Source organism: Typopeltis vanoorti, chromosome 4 (assembly GCF_054136105.1).
Source record: "Typopeltis vanoorti isolate ZY-2024b chromosome 4, IOZ_Tvanoo_1.0, whole genome shotgun sequence".
In the NCBI taxonomy this organism is placed as follows: Eukaryota; Metazoa; Arthropoda; class Arachnida; order Uropygi; family Thelyphonidae; genus Typopeltis; species Typopeltis vanoorti.
In genome coordinates, this window is record NC_143552.1 from 153,114,892 (window position 1) to 153,141,841 (window position 26,950).

At 36.1% G+C, this 26,950-nt stretch overlaps 1 protein-coding gene across 1 annotated transcript in view; it reads right to left on the reverse strand.

The window, feature by feature from the left end:
* Tango6 (transport and golgi organization 6) overlaps positions 1–26,950 on the reverse strand; it is a 410,302-nt gene that overhangs the window by 377,887 nt on the left and 5,465 nt on the right. Inside the window, exons 2-3 of the mRNA XM_090391522.1 lie at positions 14,751–14,857; positions 3,984–4,594 (exon numbers count right to left, since the gene is read on the reverse strand). Coding sequence (XP_090247648.1) covers positions 3,984–4,594; positions 14,751–14,844 — 705 coding nt within the window. The 5' untranslated portion in view covers positions 14,845–14,857. The remainder of the gene's footprint in view (positions 1–3,983; positions 4,595–14,750; positions 14,858–26,950) is intronic.

Here is a 26,950-nt window from a genome sequence, read left to right on the forward strand (position 1 = left end):
TGGAAGATAAAGCATGGTAGTAGATTACTTACTGCAGGTTTTTAAAAAGGGAAATTACTGGAAATTAAAAAAGTAAAATTATCTAAAGACAAATAATGATTTTTCTTCAAAAAAAAAAAAAAGATTATTAATTTTGAATAAACATACTTAGAATGTCTGGATTGTCTCATGATGACTTCCATACTAGGTCTCTAGAACAAAAATGTTTTCCATTCTACCTGCTAACTATAACTGTCTAGGTCTTTTTTTCAATCAACTGTAGAGTGCTGATTGTTGGCACAGGTAACTAGAATTTTTTCTCTCATGTTTTGAAAACTCATTAATACTCTGAAAAGGCAGTTAATCCTATTTGCATAGCATATTATTAATATCATTTGACCAGATTCTTCTGGCCAGTTTGTCTTTTTGTGGGATGAAAAACCTGAGTTTCTGGGAAGAAAATCTTCGTCATCTCCATGTGAGACCAGTTAAGTCCTGATTCTTTGCATCCTAGATGATTTGAACCCACATCTTTCCAACCAAAGGCAATGTATCACTGAAACTGACTGAACCATTGAGGTTTTGTGTGGATAAGCTAAGGGTTAGATAATTTAGTTTCCCTGCTCTGGAAACCAAGCAGGATATTTTTTTAAACCACTTTAGGCCTTTCAATAAGCAAAAAGGTGGTGGTGGTCTAACACCAAGCAACAAAACTCATCTACCACCTAAATACATTAACAGACATTCATACAGTGGGATTTTGGTGGTGAGCAGATAAATAATTTAATAAAGATCCATTGCAAGTTTAGTTTTCTTCAAAGTGGTTTGGCATGATCTGATTGTAACCCCTATCATCAGCCAACAAATTCATGGAGAAGAAGATGATGATACCTGTTTTTGTAAATGTATTCCCTCTTTCTGATACATGTTCATCAGTGTGAAATTGCAATTTACAAGGAATTATGCATATTCAATGAGAAATAGTGTACTTTTGACCTTTGCAAAACATTCATGAGATCTGTAATGTTACAAGTTTTGGCAGCATTTCTCTAAAGTTTGAAACAATCTCATGCACAAACTAAAGCATGCCATATTCTTTAAAACTAAATGTGCTTTAATTTTCTAAACAAAATTTGCTGGAATTAAAGTGCTATCTACGTATAGCAATAAACTCAAAAGTAATAATGACACTGACATCTTAGAGTCCAAAAACTTTTTATTCATACTTAAATTAGTTTTAATTGTGCCTGATGATGATGATATGTGTCATTTGTAAAATCACCTTTGCAAAACATTCATGAGATCTGTAATGTTACAAGTTTTGGCAGCATTTCTCTAAAGTTTGAAACAATCTCATGCACAAACTAAAGCATGCCATATTCTTTAAAACTAAATGTGCTTTAATTTTCTAAACAAAATTTGCTGGAATTAAAGTGCTATCTACGTATAGCAATAAACTCAAAAGTAATAATGACACTGACATCTTAGAGTCCAAAAACTTTTTATTCATACTTAAATTAGTTTTAATTGTGCCTGATGATGATGATATGTGTCATTTGTAAAATCATGCACTTTTTTTTAATATGCTGCTATCTAAATACCCATAAAAGCAATGTTAAATTTTGATCAAACTTATGTTTCTAGATCTTTATATTTTCTCAGAATTTGTATTTCATTTTTCTAGTTTCAGTTATAAAAACTTACCTTAATTTTATATTTCAAATCTCAAAACTGGTTCAGTCTAAAAAATGTATACTTTCAATTGGCTGATGCATAGCTGCATGTAATTGATGAATACTTGATTACTAAAGCTTTATTCCCTCAGTATAACTTTAAATCAAATGAGAATAACAGTTTATGTAGAAAGTTATTTTGCCTGGTTTATTATACGTTAAAGATACCAAAAAATTTTATACTTAATTTTAATCCTTTTCCCAAGGAAGCAAAACAATGTTTTGCTGTGTGAAATATATTCACGTCTGAGTTACTCATATACAGGGTGTTCGGGATAAATTTGACAGTTTCGTAAGGAAAAAGAAAATCTTCTTTGTATCTATTAAATTTAATGAATTGACAAAAAAACATTACAGGCAGAGTTAATTACAATACTATCAACAAGATTTACTCAAAATAACCACCATCAGCATCGATCACAGCTTCAATTCTGCTTCGGAACCTCGAACAAGCTGATGCTACAGTCTCCCTGGGAAGGGCCGCAAAAACTGTTTTAATTTTATCCATTAACTGGGCTTTTGTATTACTGGAAGTGCGATTGGTGTCTTTTTCAACTGCGCCCCATACAAAATAATCCATGGGGTTAAGGTCTGGGGAGTTTGGAGGCCAAACATTTGGACTGGTGAAGTCGTAGAAATTTTCAGACAACCATTTTTGACTTTTCCCAGAGGTGTGGCAAGGGGCCGAATCCTGCTGCCATACATACGGCCTACCATTGGCTACCCTTGTTATCCAGGGCTTGACTACAGTTAGCAACTCCACGAACAAAGCCCAAATTCCAATGCCAGGGTTCTTCAACACCTGTTCCTGCAGATTTGCGAGGAATTCTGCTGTACGAACGCAATCAGATCGTCTGCTAGGGATCTTTCTTCTTGCTACATCCTCGTAGTCACCATTGCAAGTCTCTAGTTCATGCCTGATTGTTTTTACTGTATTCAGGGAGCATTGGGCAGCAGTCGTAATATCCTTATTTTGATGGCGGGCACGAATCATCATGATACAAGTTATTCTCTTCCATGATTCAGGTGGGTTCCAGCTATCCATCCTTTCTGACATCTTGTATATGAATGAAGAAGGGTCCAAACTTTTAAATGAAGAGAAGTGTGTGTTAATACATGTAACTTACGGAAAAATATAATTAATTATAAATATGTCAAATTTATCCCGAACACCCTGTACATAGTGGCTAATGACTTCATATCACTTCCTTAGTATGTATCCCATAATGCAAAGCACCCCCCCCCCCCCTTTTGGACGTGTATAATGCAATGCATAATGGGAAGGGCCACTACCCAGATCGGTTTCGACCATTATTAAGGTCTCATCAGTGGGAGCCAGACCCGGGAGAAATACCAAGGTTGAAGTAATGCAGAACACTGTTCTGCTTCCTTGGGAAAAGGATTAAAACAAAGTATAAAATTTCTTGGTATCTTTAACGTATAATAAAGCCTAGGTAAAAAATTTTCTACATTTTTCTCTCATCCAGAGATTTTTATTAATAAGGTCAAGCACCTTTTGGCTACTTGTACATGAGATACATGACTTCTGCATTACTTCAACCTTGGTATCTCTCCCTGCAAGAGATACCAAGGGTAGTGGCCCTTCCCATTATGATTTGCATTATACACATCCGAAAGGGGTGTGCTTTGCATTATGGGATACAGACTAAGGCAAGTGATATGAAGTCATTAGCCTCTCTATACAAGTAGCTCAGACATGAATATATTTCACGTGCAAAACATTGTTTTGCTTCCTTGGGAAAAGGATCAAAACCAAGTATAAAATTTCTTGGCATCTTTAACGAGAATAGTTTATTTCTAGGATGTCTGAAAAATGCACCAAAAATGATCACTGCAGCAGTGCAACCACTAAGTTTTCATAGCAAAACATTCATAGGAATGCACACAAATTAAATTTGTAGATTTTCTTGTCGTTATATGACTTCAGTAAAACTTTATTTCAGCTATATATTTTAAAGTTTCATAAAGACTAACTTTTATTGTCGACTAAGCCATGTTTTAACACGACTGTATTTCAAATCGCTTGCCGATTACATGAATTTAAGCTTGTTTCAAAGCTCAACTGGTTCATAATATTTCACTAAAATTAAAATGGAAAATCTCTCTCTTTCTCTCTCTGCAAGCACACACACACAGAGAGAGAGAGAGAGAGAGAGAGAAGGGAAAGCAAAAATGTCACATAACAAACATTATAATCAACCTGAATATTTTGAATATTATTATAAAGTAAGAAAGAAAAAATATATATACCATATTTTCAGGTAATTTCTTTATAGGTGCATAACACAATTGAAACAGTGCAGCAAACAAATCGCCTACATGATGAGGGAAAATGAAACTTCCCAGTATGGTATGTTCACAAGAAGAAAGAAGACCAACTGTACATGCTACTAAGCAACGATACTTCCACCAAGGTGAATGCTGTTCTTGTGACAATTCAAGTAAATTATTATATTTAGTTTTTTGTTGCTGTACAATTCCAACACCTTTCAAAAGATTAGGAAAAATGCCTAATCCAATAACAAACTGAATAACAGATAATATAATCTTCTGTTGATTTATGCTAAGGGCAGTGCCACTTAATACTGGAGTACTTGTTGGAGTCTTAGAAATGTTTTCTCTCTCAGGTGTCAATTTTAATGTATATTTCAATAAATCCAGTAATAGTAAACACCATGCCATGAAGTTCCACTGCACACTGTCTGTTTTTGGTAGCGAAAAATGCGGAATACATTCTTTTGCTAATGAGCAGAGTGGTAAAGATTTCTGAAATTCATTTTCGACACTGGCAATTTTGACTTGTAAAGCTTGTTTTAACACAGTCACTTCACTAGCAGAAGATAATGTTGACAATGAGTGATCTGTAAAAGAACAGATAATTATTAATATATGTAACAACATAATTTAAAGTGTAGAGAGGGGGGGAAGCAGCTTTTTTTTTAAAGTAAATAAATAAATAAACTGTTTCTTAAATTTAATATGGCAAAAACTTACAAAATGAATCCTTAGAATATAAACAGTATCACCATATTCATTTAATTTGTATTACAGTGTATACTCATATTACAGTATATAAGAAAAGCCTCGCTGACTACTATGTTATTATTCATGGTAATATCCTTATGCTGGTTCAGGATACAAGCATCTACAGAGGATTTTAAATTGGAAATGATCATCCCTCAGTTTTAAGTAGGATAAAACTGAACAGCATACTACAGTATGTAAAAAAGTTTTAAAAAGTTGAGCAGCTTTTACAGGTAAATTGTAGACTCAACTATACAAACATTATTGAAGAAAGAATGAAACAGTTTGAAAATAAGAATCAAACCTTAGAGTCTAAGTGGAAAACTCTGAAGAAGACACTAATTGATTCAGCTAGAAGGCATATGGTGAAGTTGTCTGCAAGGATAGAAATAAAAAAGAATGCCACGGTAGAAACAGGAAGTTAAAGAAGCATATCAAAAGTTCCTAGCAAATAAATTGGCAGATGCCCTAAAAGAAAACAGAAAAAAATGTAAGAGAGCTAATTTAAGTGTGAAAGCAGTTAAATAAGCCATGGGAAGACTTTGGTAAGAATATAGAAGGTAAATAGCAGGAAGATGGCAAAGTGTTCTGGAAGCTCCTAAAAATGCTTAGAGATGAAGGAAACAGTACTCTAAAAGGAATCAAAGATGATAACAGTAAAATGGAAACTGAAGATTAGTAGATGTCTGGAGTAATTACTTTGAAAGACTTAAATGAAACAAGCAGTGAGAAAACTGCAGTAGAAAAGTTTCAAGAGAAATGCAAACAAGAGTACATATCAATACTTGAGGTAGAAAAAAAAAAAAAAAACATCAAAAACTAGAAATGTGAAAAGGCAGCTGGAGTAAATGGTATTCAAGCAGAAATGCTCAAATACAAAGACATAAAAGTTTTGCAGTGGCTATGCTGCATAATTCAGAAGATCTGGTCAGAAGTTCAAATTCCAGATGAGTGGAATATAACTCTCAATGTCTATAAAAAAAAAAGGGAATAAAACTGAATGTGAGAATTACTGAGGAATTTCTCTTAAGTGTTCCAGGTAAGATTCATGTAAGAATACTTGAAAAAGAGGCTGAGAAAAATTGTAGAAGAAAAGCTGGGAGAAGAAGAAGAAGAACAAGCTGGATTCAGACCGAATAGAGGTTGTCAAGATCAGATTTCACTTTATGACAAATAGTTGAGAAATCATGGGAGTATGACAAAGATCTGTACTTAAGTTTTGTAGATCTGGAAAATGCATACGACAAGGTGTCCAGAGAAAAGCTTTTCAAAACACTATAGTTATATGTGGTAAAATGGAACATTTTACAGGCAATACATAGTCTATATTTAAGTTGCAAGTCAGCAGTTAGAATTGAAGAAATACAGGATGGTTGGATGTAAAATCAGGTGTAAGACAAGGATGTATATTATCTCCACTCTTATCATCTATATGGATCAAATTATGAAAGAAAGTGGCATTAAACCTAATATTAGAATTAGAGCTATCCAACTTAGTTCTTTGCTTTATGCAGATGATGTTGTTGTACTCTTAAACACAAGCCTCAAGGATTCTTGAACTAAACTGAATAACAGTTGTAACAAATTTGGAATGAAAATAAAAAAACAATAATGATCAATAGGACCATTCTTCTTGTAGGCATGTAATAAGGTAAGGTTCGAATGTTATGGAGTGGACATCCTTTGACATTACCCAATGCTCCAGTTCATCTCTCACAGATGTTCAACAGGGTTGAGATCAGGGCTCTGTGGAGGCCATTCAAGTGTGATTATGCCCATGTTCACAACCCATGCAGTTAAAGCAGCCACATGACACAGTGCATTGTCTTGCTGAAAGAGACAATAGTCAGTTTCATAGAAATGCCACAAAGTAGGACCTATTGTATTTTCCATAATATTCAGAAACCTCTCGGAGCTTAATGTTCCTGGCACCAAACAAAGCTCCAAAGCCAAACTAGGAAAAACAGGACCATATCATCTCACTGCCACCTCCGAATTTCATAGTTGGGGTTATTACTTGCTCTGGTAAGAGACATTCAGCAGGCATCTGCCACACCCATCTATAAGCTTGGTAGAGGGTGTAGCATGATTCATCACTCCATAACACAACTATCCAAGCTTACACATCCAATTTTACACACTCTTTGCACCAGTGAAGATGACATTGCATGTTGGTTCAGGTAACATGGAGCTTGCAAATTGCAGTCCTACCATGAAGACCCATGTTGTGAGCCTTAGTTCTGAATGTTTTTGTGCAGATTCATGTTCTAGTAAATGTCTGGAACGCCACATTCAACACATCGGCTGATGACATGTTGAATGTGGTCACTGAACGTGACTGCACTTTAAGGTCACGTTCGGTGAGTGTAGTCGGCTGTCCACTGCAGGTAGAACTTGCAGTTGACACCCTACTCTTCCATCTCAGTAAGGTATTACTGATTATTGACTTGGGATTGCCCTATTTGTCAACAATTTGCTGAACAGATAGGCCTGCAGCATGGCATCCTATCACAACACCTCTTTCAAACTCCATCAGTTGCACTGACTTAGAAGCATCATATTCTCCAATTTATACCAGCTGCAAAATACATGACCCATTACATGGCACAATGCCCTTTGTTCATGGAGGTGTCTGTTAACTTCTTTTCAAGCTGTATGTGTGTGTGTGTGTTAACTTCTTTTCAAGCTCTGTCTGTCTCTCTCTGTGGGTGTGGGTGTCAATTCCAGACTCCAGACATGCCAGCCTGGTGGACTGAGTGGTTAGTGTAACCGCTCTCCCAACTAAGAGACTGCAGGTTTGAATCCCGTCTAGGGCATGGATGTTTGTGAGTATTCCCCCAACATCAGGCCCTGCAACACCAGTTGGGTTCTTCCAAAGTTGCATCATTAAACCCCCCCCCCCCTCCCACACCATAGACTCTGCACCAAGCATGACATAATGCTAGAGGGGGAAAATATATATATATATAAATTCCACACACACACACACACACACGCGCGCGCGAGAGAGAGAGAGAGAGAGAGAGAGAGAGAGAGCAAGAGGTGTTAATAGCAGAAGCTCTGCTACAGTGAATTTTGGAGGAAAGAAATCCCCAAATTATTATCAGACATAAATATCCTCAAATGCATGTTAGTTGTTTGAAATTAAATCAGATGGTATCTGGCCTTTGGTACATGGTATTTGAACTTTGGTGCTGGAGAAAGATGATGAAAATTAGTTGGACAGAAAAGAAAAGTAATGAAGAAGTTCTGAATATAGTTCATGAAGAGCGATCATTAATGAAACACATCAATATGGGAAGAAAAAGCCTAATTGGACACCATTTGAGGCATGGGGGGCTGATTACAGAAATAATGGAGGGGACTGTAGAAGGAAAGAGGCCACGAGGCAGACCAAGAATTTCATATATAAATAACATAATGATGCTAATTGGCGCTAAGAGTTATGAAGAGATAAAAAGGAAGTCACAAGACAGGATGTTGTGATGTGCTGCTATATTTACCAATTTTCGGATTGATGCACCAAAGAAGAAGAAAGAGGTATCTGGCCACTCATATCTGTCTCATGCTCCAAACTAGTCATCTCTACAAATAATCACTGATGATGAGACAGCAAATGGAAGTTGCTAGCACATTTTCATCAGTGCAATAAGTTGCAGAGATGATTGATTTTGAGTACTAAGTTGTAACTTTGAAACCCTGGATTGTATCCCCTACACCCAACATCATAAGAGCTTATAGATCCACTTAAAGCATATAAGTAAAGGAGAATGAAGTTATTAAAGGGCCAACTAAAAACTTTTTTTTGTGTGTGTGTAGGAGAGGGATAAGCTTTTAATTACAGTAAATAATATGATGTTTGGCTATTTATTAGCAACTTAGTACTCAAAATCAATCATCTCTGCAACTTATTGCACTGATGATGAGACAGCAAATGGAAGCTGCTAGCACATTATCATCAGTGCAATAAGTTGCAGAGATGATTGATTTTGAGTACTAAGTTGCTAATAAATAGCCAAACATCATATTATTTACTGTAATTAAAAGCTTATCCCTCCCCTACACACAAAAAAAAAAAGTTTTTGGTTGGCCCTTTAATAACTTCATTCTCCTTTACTTATATGCTTTAAGTGGATCTATAAGCTCTTATGATGTTGGGTGTAGGAGATACAATCCAGGGTTTCAAAGTTACTAGATATTTTGACATTAGAAGAAATTAATGAATATTTACCATTTCTGTGCTGGCTCAAAGATAAAAGTTCTTTCTCTTTCTATATTAAACTACACTGACAATTAAGAATATCTTCAAATAAGTGATTCTTTTTTATTACATTTTTTAAAAGAAAGGAGCTACAATCACAAAATCTGATATATAGAGTCTTATAAACTAAAGCAAGGTTCTGCCAATTCCTCCTACATATAGGAGGGCTAATCATCAGCAAAGGTTCTCTCAAAATAAGATCCTCCCACTTTTTTTTTTGCAAAGCAGCTTCATACACTCCTTTGTTTTTGGAAACTGAAAGAAAGATATTAAGATATAAGTTTATATGTCAATATCTATCAAAGATATGGGGTCCAATGTTTCTTGAAGGTCATATTACAAAGGATATGATAAAGATATATCGTATTTACTTGAATATAACTCGCTGTTTTTTCCCCAAAATTAAACTTAAAAAATCTGTGCAAAATACATGCGGGAATTTTTGGAAATTAAAGTTTTTCAGGAAAAAACCAAATTAACGTTTATAATTAAATCCTCAGTATTCATTATAATTTATAACTGCACACATATTTATAAAAACGAATGTATTTAAATTTCAATTATCAACGTTATTTATGCGATCGGCTGCTCACCTTCATCACACAATATATTTGAAGCTTTTAGCGACAAATGCTTCTACAACTGGTAAATTATTTCTGGTGAAATCATGTCCCAAGCTCTCAAAATTCAGTCGCACAACAGTTCTAATGATCGGCTCTTAATCCAACCCTGTACAATCCAAGATCAAGTAGAAATCAATGCTCTCACTTCCACATTTCCTCAACTGCTTGCTTCCATCTTTATACATATGATTGGTGCAGTATTAACAAAAGATCACACGACTCAATGACAAAGGCAAGCCAACGATTGAGTTGAAATGTCGATTTTCTTCAATCAAATTCCAAAATATATGAAATTGTCATAACATTCACTATCTATTTCTTAAAGTTTTAAACTTTTTTTCGTGTGCAAACTATATGCGAAACTTTTTAATTCATTTTTTCGTAAAGTAAAATCAGGGGTGCGAGATATACGCAAGGGTGAGCTATATTCAAGTAAATAAAAGTATAAATGTTATATCATCAATAAACATATCACAATAATGTTTTTTTAATGTTTAAAATAGCTATCAGGAATTCATTCATAATATAAGGTATGACAACTCCACTCTAAATATACATCTTTAACAAGAAAAAATTCCCTTTTTACTTAAACTTAATAATAATTATTATTATTACATGAAAGATCCAGGGAGTGATTGTCTGTGAAATTTGGACTCCATGAAGTCCAAAGACTAATCGAGGGGAGGACACCTACACTACAGTTCTCTATCTCCACCACTCAATCCATCAACTACACCAAAGCCATCTACTGCCCACCACCACCAGTCTTTTCACAGACAATCACAAACATCTATGCCCACAGAATTTTGGCTGGAGAGTGACTGCACTAACCACTTGGCCAACCAGGCTAGCAATACCTGGATAATCAGGGGAAAATGTCTCTTCTTTGAATAACAATATCATTAAGTTTTTCTTCACAAAAATACAGGGTGTCCCAAAATTCACGCAAGATTTAAATTTAGTGCCATTTGTGCAGTAAAGTGTTGCCAACGAGAAAAAAAAGACAGCGTGACAGCTGACAGTTCAGGGTTATTAAAAATGACCACAAACAGCGAACAGAGTTTGTTGAATGGATTATGGAACAACAACAAGTGGATGCTTATTTTTCAAACAAAATCATCTTCAGCAATGAGGCTCATTTTCATCTTGATGGCTTCGTTAATCAACAAAATTGTCGCATTTGGGGTTCAGAAAATCCAAGAGTGATTGTTGAGAAACAAATGCATCCAGAACATGTCACTGTTTGGTGCGGATTTTCGGCTGGAGGCATCATCGGTCCATTCTTCTTTGAAAATGAGGCTGGTAAGGCAATAACAGTTAATGGTGCTCGCTATCGCGACATGATAATCCAGTTTTTTGTGCCTAAATTGCAAGATATGGATGTGGACGACATGTGGTTTCAACAAGACGGTGCCACATGCCATACAGCCCGAGAAACAATTCAATTACTGCATGAGTCATTTCCTGGTCATGTAATTTCCCGTTTTGGTGATCAGAACTGGCCACCCAGATCATGTGACTTAACACCGTTGGACTTTTTTCTTTGGGGTTTTTTGAAGTCTAAGGTTTATGCCAACAAGCCCACGACCACCCATGCCTTGAAGAAGGAAATTGAGCGCTGTATCAAAGAAATTCAGCCACATTTATGCAAAACGGTCATGGAAAATTTCGACAAAAGAGTGCGTATGTGCCAGCAAAGCCGTGGAGGCCATTTACCCGATATGCTATTCCATGCATAACCCTATACTGTATACTTTATGAATCAATACGAAATTACAATTTTTAATTGAAAACCTGTGTTTTCTATCAAAATTACTTCTTGCTTGAATTTTGGGACACCCTGTATATCACATATATATCTACTTCAGAATCGATCAAAACATAAAAACTATGCATTCCCTTTTGCTACAGGCTCACTTGAAAACCTCTCTTTCTTTCTTTCTGTAATGAGAGGCTATTCCTAGAGCTTGTATCAGCCTTAAGAAACTTTCCAAAACTGAACAAATTTGGTTGCATGAAACTGTCCCAAATTTGGGAAGCACTCATCCTCAGAGCTTCAGTCCAACAGCCAATACCATCCATTTTACCCAACTAGGGCCACTACTTAGGACTTGAGGCCCAAATTTGTTGCCATGCTTCAGCCTCATTTATCTAGTGTTAGTACCTGCATGCACATATCATACTGTGTTCCCTGATGACAGCAATTTGACTTGTCAAAATATCTGAAGTATTAATTATATTCAGTATAAATTGTAACTTCCTTATAAAGTACAGTTATGAATAACCAACATATAAGCCTTACCACCAGAGACTCTCTCTTCCCCTTCCTCCAAACAAATCATAGATAAATCATTCTCTATAGAGTACCGTTTCCATGTTTGTTAGCGAAATTCACCTAAACTCTTTTAATCTTTAAAAGGTACCTGTTGCATAACTATAAAGTCTTTTAGAAATCCAAACTTTCAAAAATTTTCCAAACTCTTTTAGAAATCTTTGACTGTTCACTATGTAATTTACATGAAAGATTTACATAAAACCACACTACACGTTAGTTTGCATGAGAAAAATAAGCAAACTGACACTAAACATAAGTCAGTCATCTATTTTGCTATAATTTTATTTTTTAAGTGACCACTAATTATTACAAGAAAGAACAAACCTTCAAGCACAATTAACCAATTTATATATTATGTACATCATAGTTATTTCTAAGCAGTTAGGTTAAATAATCAATACAGTTGCACTGCATGTCAACGTTGAAAGTTTTTTCACTTGGTTATACTATAAATTAAAAATGCCAAGAAATTCTTGGTTTCATCCTTTATTCAAGCATAAGCAAACAAAGTTTGCACATGAAGTAACTTCATGACTGGACTACTTGTATATAGAGGCTAATGACTTCACATCAGTCACCTTAGTATCCCATAATGCGACGCACATATTTTTATGGACACGTATAATTTATTTTACTGCATGTCAACTACCACCTGGTTGTTTTTGCCTTTTTTCAGACATGGTCTAGTATAGGACCATAGCATTTAGTCAAATCTTTCCATGCATGAAAGGATGTACATGTGATACATAGAATAGCTTCTACAAATTCCTTAAATGCTTTATCTGAATATATTTATCATAATAATATGTTGTGAATGGAATGCAGATATAATGCCAGTCCATCTCATGACATTCTACAGCTACATACAGCACAATGCTTGTCATTCCAATGATATAAAACATTATGAGCATATTTCTACTGATTTTTAGGATTTTCCTGGATAAGGCTACTACAACTATATGAAATCCTGTATACAATTAGATATTTCATGGGTGGATACGAATCCTTGGAAATCACAGCAGCAACTGGAGTTTTATTACAGCAGTGCAACTAGTATAGTTTTTTTCAATATGTTTACTAAAAAAAAGAATAATTGACTACAGTGAAGAGGTCGAATATTTAATTAACTAAACTACCTAAAAGATATTTTGTGTATTATTAAATATCATTAGTGCAATAAAACTAAGAGAGTAATGGGACATTCAAATGCAACTAATTATAATATTATAATTCAAACTACTAACTATTATAATAACGGAATTAACTCATGTAAATTATTCTTTATTCGTAGAATTTTCACCGGAGTATCACAGCCATCATCAGTACAGGTATAACGCTAATTAAACAATAACTGTTATATTCACAAAGTGCCACCTAAGTAGCTAAGGTTAAATTTCCTAAATTTATTTAATTAATTATTATTATTTTTAATTATTTTAATTATTTAGTTATTTAATTATTCAATTATAATAATTTATTTTTTTATAATTAAATATATATGTGTATACAATTATATGTTAGGAAAGATTTGCTGCTTTATAAAGTACTATCTCCCACAAGGGGGAAAGACGCAGACCATTGGATCTGTTTAGGTTAGGGGAGTGAAGTAATGTTTCACATGTTTCTCTGTATAGCCATTCCATTAGGAACCGACTTTTGTGAATGACTTTTGTCTTGTTCCACTTAACTCTATGTCTGATGTTGATGGCATGTTCTGCAATTCCAGACTGTTCAGGTTCAAGGTACTGGATATACGACTGGTGTTCTTCTAACCGGATCTGAGCAGATCTTCCTGTTTGTCCGAAATATGATAACCCACACGAGCAGGGAATCTGATAGACACCCGGATAGCTGAGATGCGGGAGCTTGTCCTTTGGATTAGGAATGTGGAGATTTTTCTGACGGGTCGAAAAGCCACACAGATATTTAGTACTAATTATCTAAGTACTAAATATTTAGACTAAATATCTGTGGCTTTTCGACCCGTCAGAAAAATCTCCACATTCCTAATGCCAAATAGCAAAAGTGTACTCCACACACACAAGTCCAAAGGATGGTTTAGAGAAGATAGTGAAAAATTTCTCTGAATGTTCCCAAAAAAATAGTTTGTCAGAATAGATAATGATCGGCTGCCCATGAGAGTTCCTTCATTTTTTTTATAAAGTTCATTCTACCAGGAACAGCTAACTGCAAATTTGAATAGCTTTAACAAAGTTATCAGAAAAATCTTAAACAGATATATAAGACGTATATTGTTAAAGCGGGTGGCCATGGTAAAAACTTACAACTTTAATTTTGGAAACAAGAATGTTTAATATCAGAAGTGTAACTTGTTAACTTCATCACTAGAGATTATTAATGTCATTCCAGATACAGGAAATATCTGGGGACCAGAGAAAATCCATAACCTGCAGAAAGTATATTTTCTTCGTCCTATTTGAAAGGGCATTTACAGAAATCAATAACCCATCTATCAGTTGGATACTTAGCTTTGTAAGAGTATCACTGCAAGAGGTTCTGATACTACCAATTATAATTTTGGATAAGTTTTCAAAAGCATTAATACCTGCAGTTTTTGTTATGCCAAATTACCTAAGCCACTGACTAAAAACAATGTGTGTGAATAATAGTTAGAATGGGCCTCTCACAATGAGTCTTCAGACACTCAATGGAGATGCCCATGTAATAATAATAAAGTTTCATTCAAAGTTCAAAATGAATATATGAATTTTTAGGGGAAGGGGGGGGGGAGAATCATAGAAAGTTATATTTACCTGCACTCGAATGACATATCAACAAGTCCAAACACCTGCAAATGGCTGGAATTAAATTAATGTGAATGTGTGACTCTTGAGTGACAATCTCCATTGAATGCTAGTACCTAAAAATTAAACAGAAGTAAATTAAAGTTATTTGCTTTATCTTAACAACATTATCTAGAATCTTAGCAAGCACAATTTCAAATTAGCCAAAATTTGAAATGTTTTTATGTCATGTTTTTTGTCTGTTCATTGTTTTAAGCCGGATTAAACTGTTAAGCTGATAAGCCAAAATTTGAAACGTTTCACGTCCAACAATGTATTTGCCTTCATGAGACAACAATTTGTTGGACGTTTCAAAACAATGGAGAACTGGCTTACAAGCCTGGAATTTGGGGGGTTGGGTGTCATAGGCACCAGAGCCCCCCTAGTATATATATAATATATATATACACTGCCTTGTTTCCAACATGATGACTTAGAATGCCAAATTAACTCATAATATCTTTAGAGATTTCTACCTTCTGGATCATGAGATTTCAACAAATGAAACATTCTTAAAAATTGCTAAAGTGAGACGGTAGCCATCCTAGTTGATTGAGTAGACAGCATTTTTGTACACAAAATTTAGCTGAAATTGCACACTGGCATAAATATTTGTGAATGTATTTAGACAGCTAGTTTGGGATAGTTGGAATTATAACTGAACATCATCCTCTTGGGGATTTAGGCCCTGTGGTTTATTCCAGTTTCATTCCATCTTTTCCTTTGTTGTCCAACTTCTTTGTCCTCCAACTAGGTGGTAATATCTTTTTGAGTAGTCTTGAAATGTTCATTCTTTCAACAACCCAAATCCACTTCTTTTGGTATTTGTATATTTTGTTCAACAATGAATCTAGTTTTAAATCTGTGCTTACTTTTTTTTTTGTCAAAGAGAATATAGGCTGTAGTCCTTTGTAGAAATTTAATTTCTCCAGTTCCTGTTCATTTTAATTCTGCAGTTTTTATGAGACAGAATAAGACAAAAGAGCCTCCACAGCTCAGTCAAGCATAGATGAAGCCCTTTGGTCAGAAAGACCTGGGCTCAATTCACATCTATGATGTGAGGAACCTTTATCTGGTCTCTTTCAACTAAAGGTGAGTTAGCCAGTCTCACATGGAGGTAGAGAGTTTTTCTACCTGGAAACTTGGGTTTTTCATCAGAACAGGAAAACTGCCCCAGTGAACACGCATGGAACTACAGTCATAAAAAATATATATACTTAATCCCTCATTTGAAGGGCTCAACCTGCCCACCCCCAAAGGGATGGGGGAGAACCCCATATGAATATGGGGCCCTCCCATATTCATACAAAAGATATTGTTGGTTGTTGCTATAGACAACAATGTCCACAAGAAGATGCCATGCATTGGCAGATTTGCACAATGAACATAGCCTGAACAATTATTATGAAAGAATTCAATCATAGGGGCAGAGATTGAGGAGAGAAAAGAAGGCACTGCAAGATGGAAATGGAATTTATTAGTTGCTAAGGGATAATTAACTGAAACAGCATATCCTGAAGTGGACCAGAGGTTTAAGAGTGCTGGATCTGATAATACTATCAGAAGATGTATCCATAACAAAGGTAGACACTCTGCTTCTGATTCACAAGCATAACCGTGCAGTCTTGTTATGGGAGGTTGCTAAAAATGCAGAATTCTCTATCAAGAAAGGGCTTATGTTGAATTATAAAGCTGGTAATTATGTGCCATGGCTTGAAAAAACTACAAAGATAGAATGTCAGCAGTAACAGGAAGTAGTCAGGGAATGTTTCAGAAAAGAAGTATCAGAGTGCATACTGCAATCAAGAGGATAAACCAGGTGAGAGTTAAATGGATGAGCAGAGATATAAAACAAGAGCTGAAAAGAAAGAAAAAAAAAAGGTGAAAAGGAAACATCGTGGAGTGAACATATACTCTACTTTATATTCAAGAAAAAGTTACCAGCATACTTTGGAGCAGTACAAAGTGCAGGCAAGAAAGGTGACTAGTACATTAAGAAATGTAGAAAATGAAATGAGAGAGAAGGTGAGCAAGCAAGAGGTATATGAGGAGTTAAGTAAGCTAGATGTCGATAAGACAATAGGACTTGACCAAAAAGCACCGTGTGTCGTAAGGGAATGTTCCAAGGAGTTAGCATCAGCCTTGGCCTACCTGTTTAACAAGGGTCTTTCAACAGAACAAGTCCCAAAGCAGAAGGCAAAATTGTTCCACTTCACAAAAGTGGTGAAAAGGCTAAGTCAACAAATTATATTATAGATCAATCTGAAGTTGTGGTTAAGGTATGGTAGAGGTTGGCGAGAGATAGGATACAAAAATGGGTTGATAACAGTAGGTTGATAACATACAAAAATGGGTTGATAACAGGCGAGAGATAGGATACAAAAATGGGTTGATAACAGTAGTGTTCTTTGCGCTTGTTAGTATGGGTTTGTTAAAGGAAAGTTGTGTTTTACCAACATGATTATGTACTATAACAAGGTGATGAATGTATTGGACAAAGGTGATGTACATTAGACTTTACAAAGTCTAATATACATCACTTAGATTTTACAAAGGCATTTGATGGATTACCACACCACATCAGAAGCTGGTAACTGAAGCAGATGAGAATGGATGATAGACTAGTGAGTTGAATAGATGACTGGTATATATTGTTATTTAATTTGTATATTAATATTGGGATTGGTTTAACTGGTGACATACAATTGTTTGCCAATGATGCAAACAGTTGTACATTAAACTGGGGATAATGATGAAGAATCAAGCATATGTGTGGCCTCACAGGAGGACTTGAATAGATTGTATAGGTGGGCAACAGTATGGATCTGTCAATTCAACGTTGCCAAGTGTAAGGTTCTGCAATTTGTTAGGCAACAATGGGATGCAAAGTATGCATTATCCTCTTCAACAATGTCATTTTATTTAAATCATCCTGTAGGATCTATCTATTACTCGATCTCCTCATGTCTGAGGACTCATGACCACAATGTCTCTCCATTTCTTTCTGTCTTTTGTTGCAGCAGTAGTCAACTTCAAAGTCCAGTGATCTTTTTATTCTGATCTAATCATCTTGGTCTTGGGCATCCTCTTTTTCTTTATCCTTCCACTTTGCCCTGGATGATAGGTTTTTCTAGGTTGTCATTTTCACGTCTTGAAATGTGACCAAAATATCTGAGAATTCTTTCATTTACAATGTCACATAGCACCTCTTGATTTTTAGTTGACTTATTATACTTTCATTAGACCCTTTGTCCATTCATGAGATTCACAACATCCTTCTCCAGCACCACATCTTGAAGCTATTCATCTTGTTCATATCATTTTTGCTGAGTGTCCAAGATTCCACACCATAAATGAAAATTGAAAACACCAAGCTACTGACCAGTCTTGATTTAGTGGTGATAGAAATGTTTCTATCACCATATCTTTCCACATTTTCTGCAACTGCACCATTGCTGACCTTGCCATGGTAATTCTTCTATTAATTTCTGGTTGACTTCTACTCTTGTTGCTTATTAGAACTCCAAGGTAAATATATTCATCCACCTTCTCGAAGTCAATGCTGTGGGCAAAATTGTCATTTTCATCTATAGTCATGTATTTTGTTTTATCGTGATTAATTCTTAAACCATATTTCGGGCTTTCCCATTTAGCTCTTTTAATGAGGGACACCAGTTCTCCTTTGCAATAAGAATGGTATCATCAGCATACCTAAGGTTATTTATCTCTTTGCCACCAACTGAGAAACCACTATCGTATCAGTTAAGTCCCTTTCTCATAATGTATTCTCCGTAAAGATTGTATAAATGATGGGAGAGTATACATCCTTGTCTTATACCTTTCTCAACGTTGAATTATATTTTCTTCCGAACTTAACATGCATCTTACATTTTGGCATATACTGATATATCAGGCGGATAAAATTGTGTGTAATTTACCAGAAACGTTAATAATTTAAGAATCCTTTTATTTGTCCATAGCGTTGTAATGTATTTACTGTGAATAGTCCATTGTTTAAGCTTTGCTAAATTTGTATAAATACTTGTATATTACAGAGAAGGCTAATCGGATTAAGTAACGATAGCTAGGAGCAAAACACGTATGCAAAAGTACACGTGCACTGTAGAAGGAGAGCACGCGATCCCTTTTGATAGGAGGAGGGAACCTCCTAAATGTTTCAATTGCAATAGAGTTGGGCACCTAGCCCACAATTGCTACATCAATAATGGGCACTCAAATAGGAATTATCAAGAAGAATCAAGATCTCATGGGTGTACAAATCAAACCCGGAGAAATGGTCGACGATATCAAGGACAGTCCTTTGATTTAACTGTAGAAGGAAGGATTGGAAAGAGAAATTTCAGAGCATTAGTAGATACAGGCTCCCAAACCTCCATTATTTCGAAAATTACTTCAGGAAATTAGAACCCTATTATTACGGGCAGCTCCAAGGAGTCCTTAGACTCATCGAGGGATGCCCAACATCATGTCAAGAACAAATATTCAACATTCACACAGTATTTTTCATACTTCACCTTGAACTCATTTACAGTCATTGCATCCACAACAGACTCTGGCAGCTTATTCCACTCATTTACCACTCTCCAAGTAAAAAACCTAGCTCTAACACCCCTGCTAACCACACTCTTACCAAGCTTCCATGGATTGCCCCTAGTCCTCCCACTACCAGTCCTATTTTCAAAAATATCTTCAGAATTAATCTTATAAAAACACTTCAGTAATTTCAATGTCTCAATCACATCACCCTTTTTCTGCCTATCAACCAATTTCTGCAGCCCACAAATCTTCAACCTGTTCTCATAAGGTTCATTCCATAGTCCTGCTATCATCTTAGTCACTCGTCTCTGGATCCTCTCCACCTCCTCCCCATCAAGAAGAAACCCTGGTGCCCATATCTGGGCACAGTAGTCTAGATGGGGTCTTATCAACGCTCTTATCAATAACCTGTTTGTCTCTGCTCGTTAAAGTGTTTTTCAGCAACCAAGTGATTAGATGAGCAGATTTTGCCACTTTTGCGATGTGTCCCCTAAACTTCAACTCCCTATCCACCAACACTCCCAAATCCTTGGACTTGTCAATCTCCTGGAGTACAGTTCCACCAATGTGATATAATGCTGCTAATCTTTTCACCCCAAAATGCAAAACCTTACATTTTTCCACATTAAATTGACATCCATTCTCCTTAGCCCAGTCCTCCAAACTATCCAAATCATCCTGCAAAATTTTGACATCCTGTGCATTCGCTATTGCTCTACCTAACTTTGCATCATCCGCAAACAGATGCACAGCTCCTCTCAGATCCTTTCCTATATCGTTAATGAACAAATTAAACAGTAGCACACCGCTAGTCACAGGCCATCTTTTGGACTCTACTCCTGAATAAACCACTCTCTGATATCTCTCCATCAACCACCCTCCTATCCATCTCACCAACCTTATATCCATTCTCATATGCTGCAGTTTACTGATTAGAATTCCATGTTGTATCCTATCAAAGGCTTTAGCAAGGTCCAGCAGTATCACTGTAAACCCGTTACCCTTATCCAGTTCAGTCGTCACTGTTACAGAACATGAGCAAGTTACGGAGGCATGATCTACCTTTCACAAAACCATGCTGTCCCCCATAGAGTTTCCCGTTTTCATCTATCCAATCTTATATTTTCCACTTGACTATTTTCTCCAAGATCTTGACAACAATTCCTGATATGCTGATCGGCCACATTTTCAACAGCAGCCTTGGAACCTCCTTTATGCAGTGGAACTATTTTCCCCCTCTTTCCACCCCTTGGGACTAACCCAGACCCAAGACTCAAGTTAAACAAAATGGTCAAGGGCACAGACAATTCTTTAGCCGCTTCTCATACGACACAAGCTGGTATACCATCCAATCCTGCAGATGAATTGACATTGAGGTTTTGTAATAGACTATTCACCTCTACTTCATTCACCACAATTCCAGTATAAGCTGTTGGTTCTTCCATTTCTGCAATGTCACCACCTGGATGAAATACTCTTGCAAAGTGCTCACTCAGTAATTCTACTATATCAACTGATTCGGTTACCTCCCTACCATCGGCATTCTTTAAAATAAATCTGCCGTATACATTTTTTCTTTTACTTGCAACATATCAAAAAAAACCTGTTTGGGATTCTCTTTGGCCTACATGGCTAATGTTCTTTCATAATCCACTTTTGCTTTTCTTACCACACTTGTTACCCTTCTGGCCCTGGCTTTATACTGTTCATGTGCCTACAGGTCACCTTTCTCCTTAAATTCTCTCCACAGTTGTTTCTTTTTTTCCAGCTCAAGCTTAATGGTGTTATTCATCCATTTAATCCCTACTAGATTTATTATTTGGACTCTAGGTATACAGTCAGCCATTGCCTCCTGCAAAAACTTCTTAACCGCCTCCCATGCACTTCAACATCCAGCCCTTGCAGTTTTACATGCATGGCACTGAACCAATCAAACTCATAAGCTTGTCATACTTACCAGCCCGATAATTCCACATGTACCCTATCTTAATTGTAAATTCCACACCTTTAGTTACCTCCCAAGTCAAGACCCTATAATCACTCTCACCAATTGGTGGCAATGTGGTCATATTTGTTACAGCCAAATCCTCAGATGCAATTACTAGGTCAAGCATTCTCTGGCCCCTAGTATTTTCCATTATATTCTGTCGCAGATAGTTATCCCTTAATAACTGCATAAAACCCAATTCCTTCCTACCAAGTGTCCTCTCCTCTCTCTAATCAATGCTACCATAGCTGAAATCCCCCATAATAATTACCCTCCTTCCACTCATTTCTTCTATTTGCTTATGCATACTATCTCCACCATCTTTTCCATCACCTGGTCTATAGCAGCACCCAATTTTATATTTTGTTCTGCAATCTCACACCAAATAGCCTCAAATGTGCTCTTTTCTCTATCCTGCAATTCAATTTCTATTCTCCTTGGCTGCAGCTCATCAATAATACTCCTCCCCCATTTTATTCTCTCTGTCATTCCTGAACACACTATACCCCTCACATTCAATCCCACTAGCTATATCATCTTCAGTCAGCCATGTTTCACTAATGCCAATAACCTGTGGTCTGGAAGTGCCAACCAAGGCCAAAAATTCTTCCTTCTTGTTCTTAATACTCCTAGCATTAGTATACATGAATTGTAGATCCCCGTTAGCTCCATCCCTCCCTTGATGCCTTATACTAACTATCCCATTCTGATTTGTTGTCCTTATTCGCACCAGCATATTATACTCATCCATACACTCAACTGCCTCCCTAAGGTCTGCATATCTACTCCCCCCCCCCAACTTAATAAATCTAGTTTCCCTGATTCTGCGCATCCACTTCATTCAAAAACACTTTTTCAAGTCTCCTTACACCGAATCCATTCAAATGCAAACCATCCATCTTATATAGATCCTTTCGCTCATCGAACTCACTCCACACGTCCACAAATTCCACACCACTCATCCTGCATAACCCACGCATAAAGTCATTTGCAATTATGGCCCTCCTTCTAAACTCTTCACTGTCATACCATGGCAAAAGACTAATCATCCTAACTCTCTCACTCTTCTCTTTTGCTACCTCAAACAATTCATTCAGGTCCTCTATCATTTCCATTTTATCTCCTTTCAAATCATTCGTACCTGTCACCACTATCATTTCTTTCACCCTTTGCTTTTGCTCCCTAATATACTCACTTACATCCTTAATGATCGCATCAGGTTGGTACAATTTTGTCAAATTCTCTACTATCACACCTCGTACTAACGAATCTCCATACAGCACTCGCACCTTCATTATGTTTACATTCACAATCATACTCTTATTTTTCCTATCATACTTTTTTTATTGGCTGATACACTCGGTAGACATTTGTGCATACGCTCCAGCTGCTGCTTTGCTCTATGTATAGCTCCGCTCAACAGCGTGATCTCACTCATTGCATCTATCTCATCTTTTTTATTATCTCTTAAACCATTAATTTGCTCTGTATAAATACCTTCATTCACACTTTCTACATTTTCGCCCTCACAGCTCTCTGGTACAACCTCGGAATTTCTTATCATATTGCTATTTTCTACATTCTGAAATTTGCCAGAAATATCACTTTCACGACCTGAAACACACTTTAATTCCACATTTTCCTTACATTTTCAACACACATTCACTCCCTTATCATCATCTAACCATACTCCAACTGCTCTCCACAAAACATACATTTTGCAGATAGTACATTGTATAATCTCCTTTATGTTACAGTTATTGAACAAAGACGGCAAACCATTGTTACTAGCCACCATTTTCCTTCTTACCAGAGCCATGTGCAAGCTTCTATTGTATTTTATCAAATTAATAATTGAAATAACACCAAAAACACACAAACAGACACACTAAGATACGAAAAGCAAATAAAACTACATAATAATCAAGAAAAATTGTCAATGATAACTTAAAATAACTTATCTTATCAGGAGCTCTCAACAAACACCACAAGTCCCTCTAGCGGACCTATTAACCCTATGTGAGGAAGAAAGTCACGTATTTTAAGAGACCTGTTAGACTGTCAGGAATATCCCCTGCCTCAATTCACGCATCCAAGTTAGTAAGTTTGAAAGTAAAATTACCGGAACACAGCGTGTGTTTGGCATGAGTTCTTAGTCATGCCCAGGACCTCTCTCCACACATGGAGATTAATATTTGGAGATGATTTCCTGAATAAATACCAGTTCTCGTGTGATTATGCTAGGAAGGAGATAAGTCTTCTTGGAAAGAAGAAAACAGCCAGGCAGGATCAGGAATCACTTTGCTTGACTGAAGGAAAAGACTTGTTCAACATCACGTCCTCTTGTAAGAATGAATCAGCTCGAGCTGAAGAGAGCAGGAACAATGTTATAATCAGTCAATTGAGATCTGATGAGGTGTCCTCATCGAAAGAGAAGGGTCACTCAGGTGCTGTCAGCACCTGAGTGACCCTTATTTTTAATACACTGCAAGTGATCCTTACAGAGGTTAAAGCACCTGTCGATGATAAATTCACGAGAAAAAGACAGAATGATGTGTGTCAAAGGGTACTGGGGGTAAATTATGTAAAAATGATTATTGAAAAGGAAACGTTATGTAATGATAATAGGTGGAATACTAGCTCACCACATCAGACTTATCACAATCACGACTGGCATTTCACACACGTTCAAAGGAGACTTCAACAAAAGATGCAGTATTCAAGAAGAGGAGTCGAAAGTTCTCAGACGCTGGAGTTAGCAGAGATAAAAAAAAAAGGAGAATCCCAGGGAACATATGGGAAGGACCAATCGAAAAAAAAATTTTCTTCAACAAAAAATTTTTTGTTGAGAGGGTGAGACCTTTGTTAAGTTCTGAATGAAACTGTATTAATTTATATTTTCTTCAGAACTTAACATGCATCTTACATTTTGGCATATACTGATATACCAGGTGGATAAAATTGGAGTAAATTAGAAACCAGAAACGTTAATAATTTAAGAATCCTTTTATTTGTCCATAGTGTTCTAATGTATTTACTGTGAATAGTCCATTGTTTAAACTTTGCTAAATTTGTATAAATATTTGCATATTACAGAGAAGGCTAATCGGATTAAGTACCGATAGCCAGGAGCAAAACACGTACGCCAAAGTACACGTGCACTGTAGAAGGAGAGTACGCGATCCCTTTTGATAGGAGGAGGGAACCTCCCAAATGTTTAGTATTAGGTCTGGGTAGTGACCCCACCCATAATGCATTGCAGTATACATCTTCTAGTGAGATGTGCTTTACATTATGGGAAAATACTAAGAATAGTGATCAGAGCTTTATCCACCTTTACAATGAGTTGCCCTGGTGTTGTACCATCTTTAGACTTGAACTTTGTTTCAGGGCAAACTTAATTGTTTGCATACTTGGGATTAGGAGTTAAAATAACCAAGTTTATAAAATAACTTGGTTATCCTAATATACAATATCCCAAGTTAAAAAATTTATTACATATATATATATATATATATATATATATATATATATATATATATAAACATGTTGCTCTCAGCCCAATTTAATTTTGTAACCTAATAGATGATAATAATAATAAGACTCTAGCTTTGATGTAGTATAGGTTTTTTTTTTTTTTCACCAGAGGTCAGGCCAATAATTGTTGTAACAATTGGTCAGTAACTTTAGCAAACCATATAGCTTGTTTCTCTGTATATATGTGTATTCTCTAGATGATGACCTTGATATGAAGGTTGAAACGTCGTGTGTTCATTTTGGATTACATTAAACTAAAGTTTTGCTCTAACAGTAGTTGTTTCCATAATTTTCCATAATGTAGAAACTTGGTCAGGGAATCTGGAACAGTTAAGTGCAGGTTACAATTTAAGAAAGAAATGGCAAAACTACAGGAGAGAGGGAAAGGAAGAAATGTTTCATCAAAACCACATTATCAATAGCATTGATAAAGTGTACGAAAAGCTGGATACAATGAAAGGGAAAAGGAAAACTATAGTCATGCAAAAATAAGAGAAGGGAAGAATGTAAGGGAAATTAAGAATGAAAATCACAGTAAAGGAGAAAATGAGAAAGGAGAAATGAGAAAGTAAAGAAGAAAGTGATGTTCAAGATATTACCAGAAGTTTTTGAATGAAGTATTTTAAACTTAAAGGTGTTTGCTGTGAACATTTGCATTGTTGAGCATAATAGTTAAATTCATCTACCAGTAGTGAGAACTGTTTTATTAAAGACAAAGGAGCTGAAGGTCTTGGAACCATACAGACTCCCTGTGAAGATATGGAAGATCATGGGAGGCATCAGAATTGAATGACTTGAAGTTTTTGAATAAAATTTTAAATAAAGGTAAAATACCCAATACACGGAAAAAGATTCCTGGTGCCAATTTACAAGAAAGAAACATATAGATTTGCCACAACTTTGAAGGAATCAAGTTATTAGAGGTAGCAAGAATTGGAGATCTTAAAAAAACAGTTTGTTTTTACGTATGGAAGATCATTGGGAGTATTGTTAAGCAATGAAGGAAACATTTAGAGAAAGAGGAAAGGATCTGCATATGGTTTTTCTTTACCCTTGGCTGGGAAGATTATTATTATTACGGGCAACTTCAAGGAGTTCTTAGACTCATCAAAGGAAGCCCTAAACATCATGTCAAGAACTATTCAGCATTTGCACAGTATCTATCATACTTTGCTTTGAACTCATTCAGAGTAATGGCACCCACAACAGACTCTGGCAACCTATTCCACTCATTCACCACTCTCCAAGTAAAAAACCTAGTTCTAACACCTTTGCTAACACCTTTGCTCAGTTCCCATGGATGGCCTCTAGTTCTCCCACCGCCATGCCTGTTCTGAAAACTTTCCTCTGAATTACTTGTAAAAACCCCTCAGCAATTTAAATGTCCCAATATCACCCCTTTTCCACCTATCAGCTAATTTCTATGCAATTCCATGCAAAAGTTTCATATTTGGTCTTGAGAGTAGGATTTCTGAATTATCTAACCCATAGCTCACCCAAGGTACTACTTAATATATAACAGGTTTTCAATCTTTTGAAAAACAATATATCACAATACACACACAAAAAAACAACTCCTTTGAGGGAGTACCAGGGAGCTATAACAAGTGTGAGAAGTTCTGGAGAAATGCACACTGCAATAGGGAATGTGTATCAGGAGTTAACAGTGAGTTGATATTAACAATGGCAATGAACAAGCTGGTTGGTAACACATAAGACAAAGTACAATGGTGTTTGATTTTGCAGATGATGTGGTAATCGCTAACCAATGATATTAAGATATTATTATTATTATTATTATTCATAACACCTCCAAGGAGTCCGAGGATTCATTGTGGGAGGACACCCATTGTACAACTCTCCATCTCCACCACTACCAAGCTGCTACTACCAATGAACTACATCAGCGCCATCTACCGCCCACAACCACCACAAGTATTTTTTGTCTGAAAATTGAGTGTGTGTTCTGAAGGGCCGATTTGTTTGTATGTGGGATGAAAAACCCGAGTTTCCAGGAGAAAAAACCCTGCTACCTCCGTATGAGATTGGCTAACTCACCTTTAATTGAAAAAGTCCATATAAAAGTCCA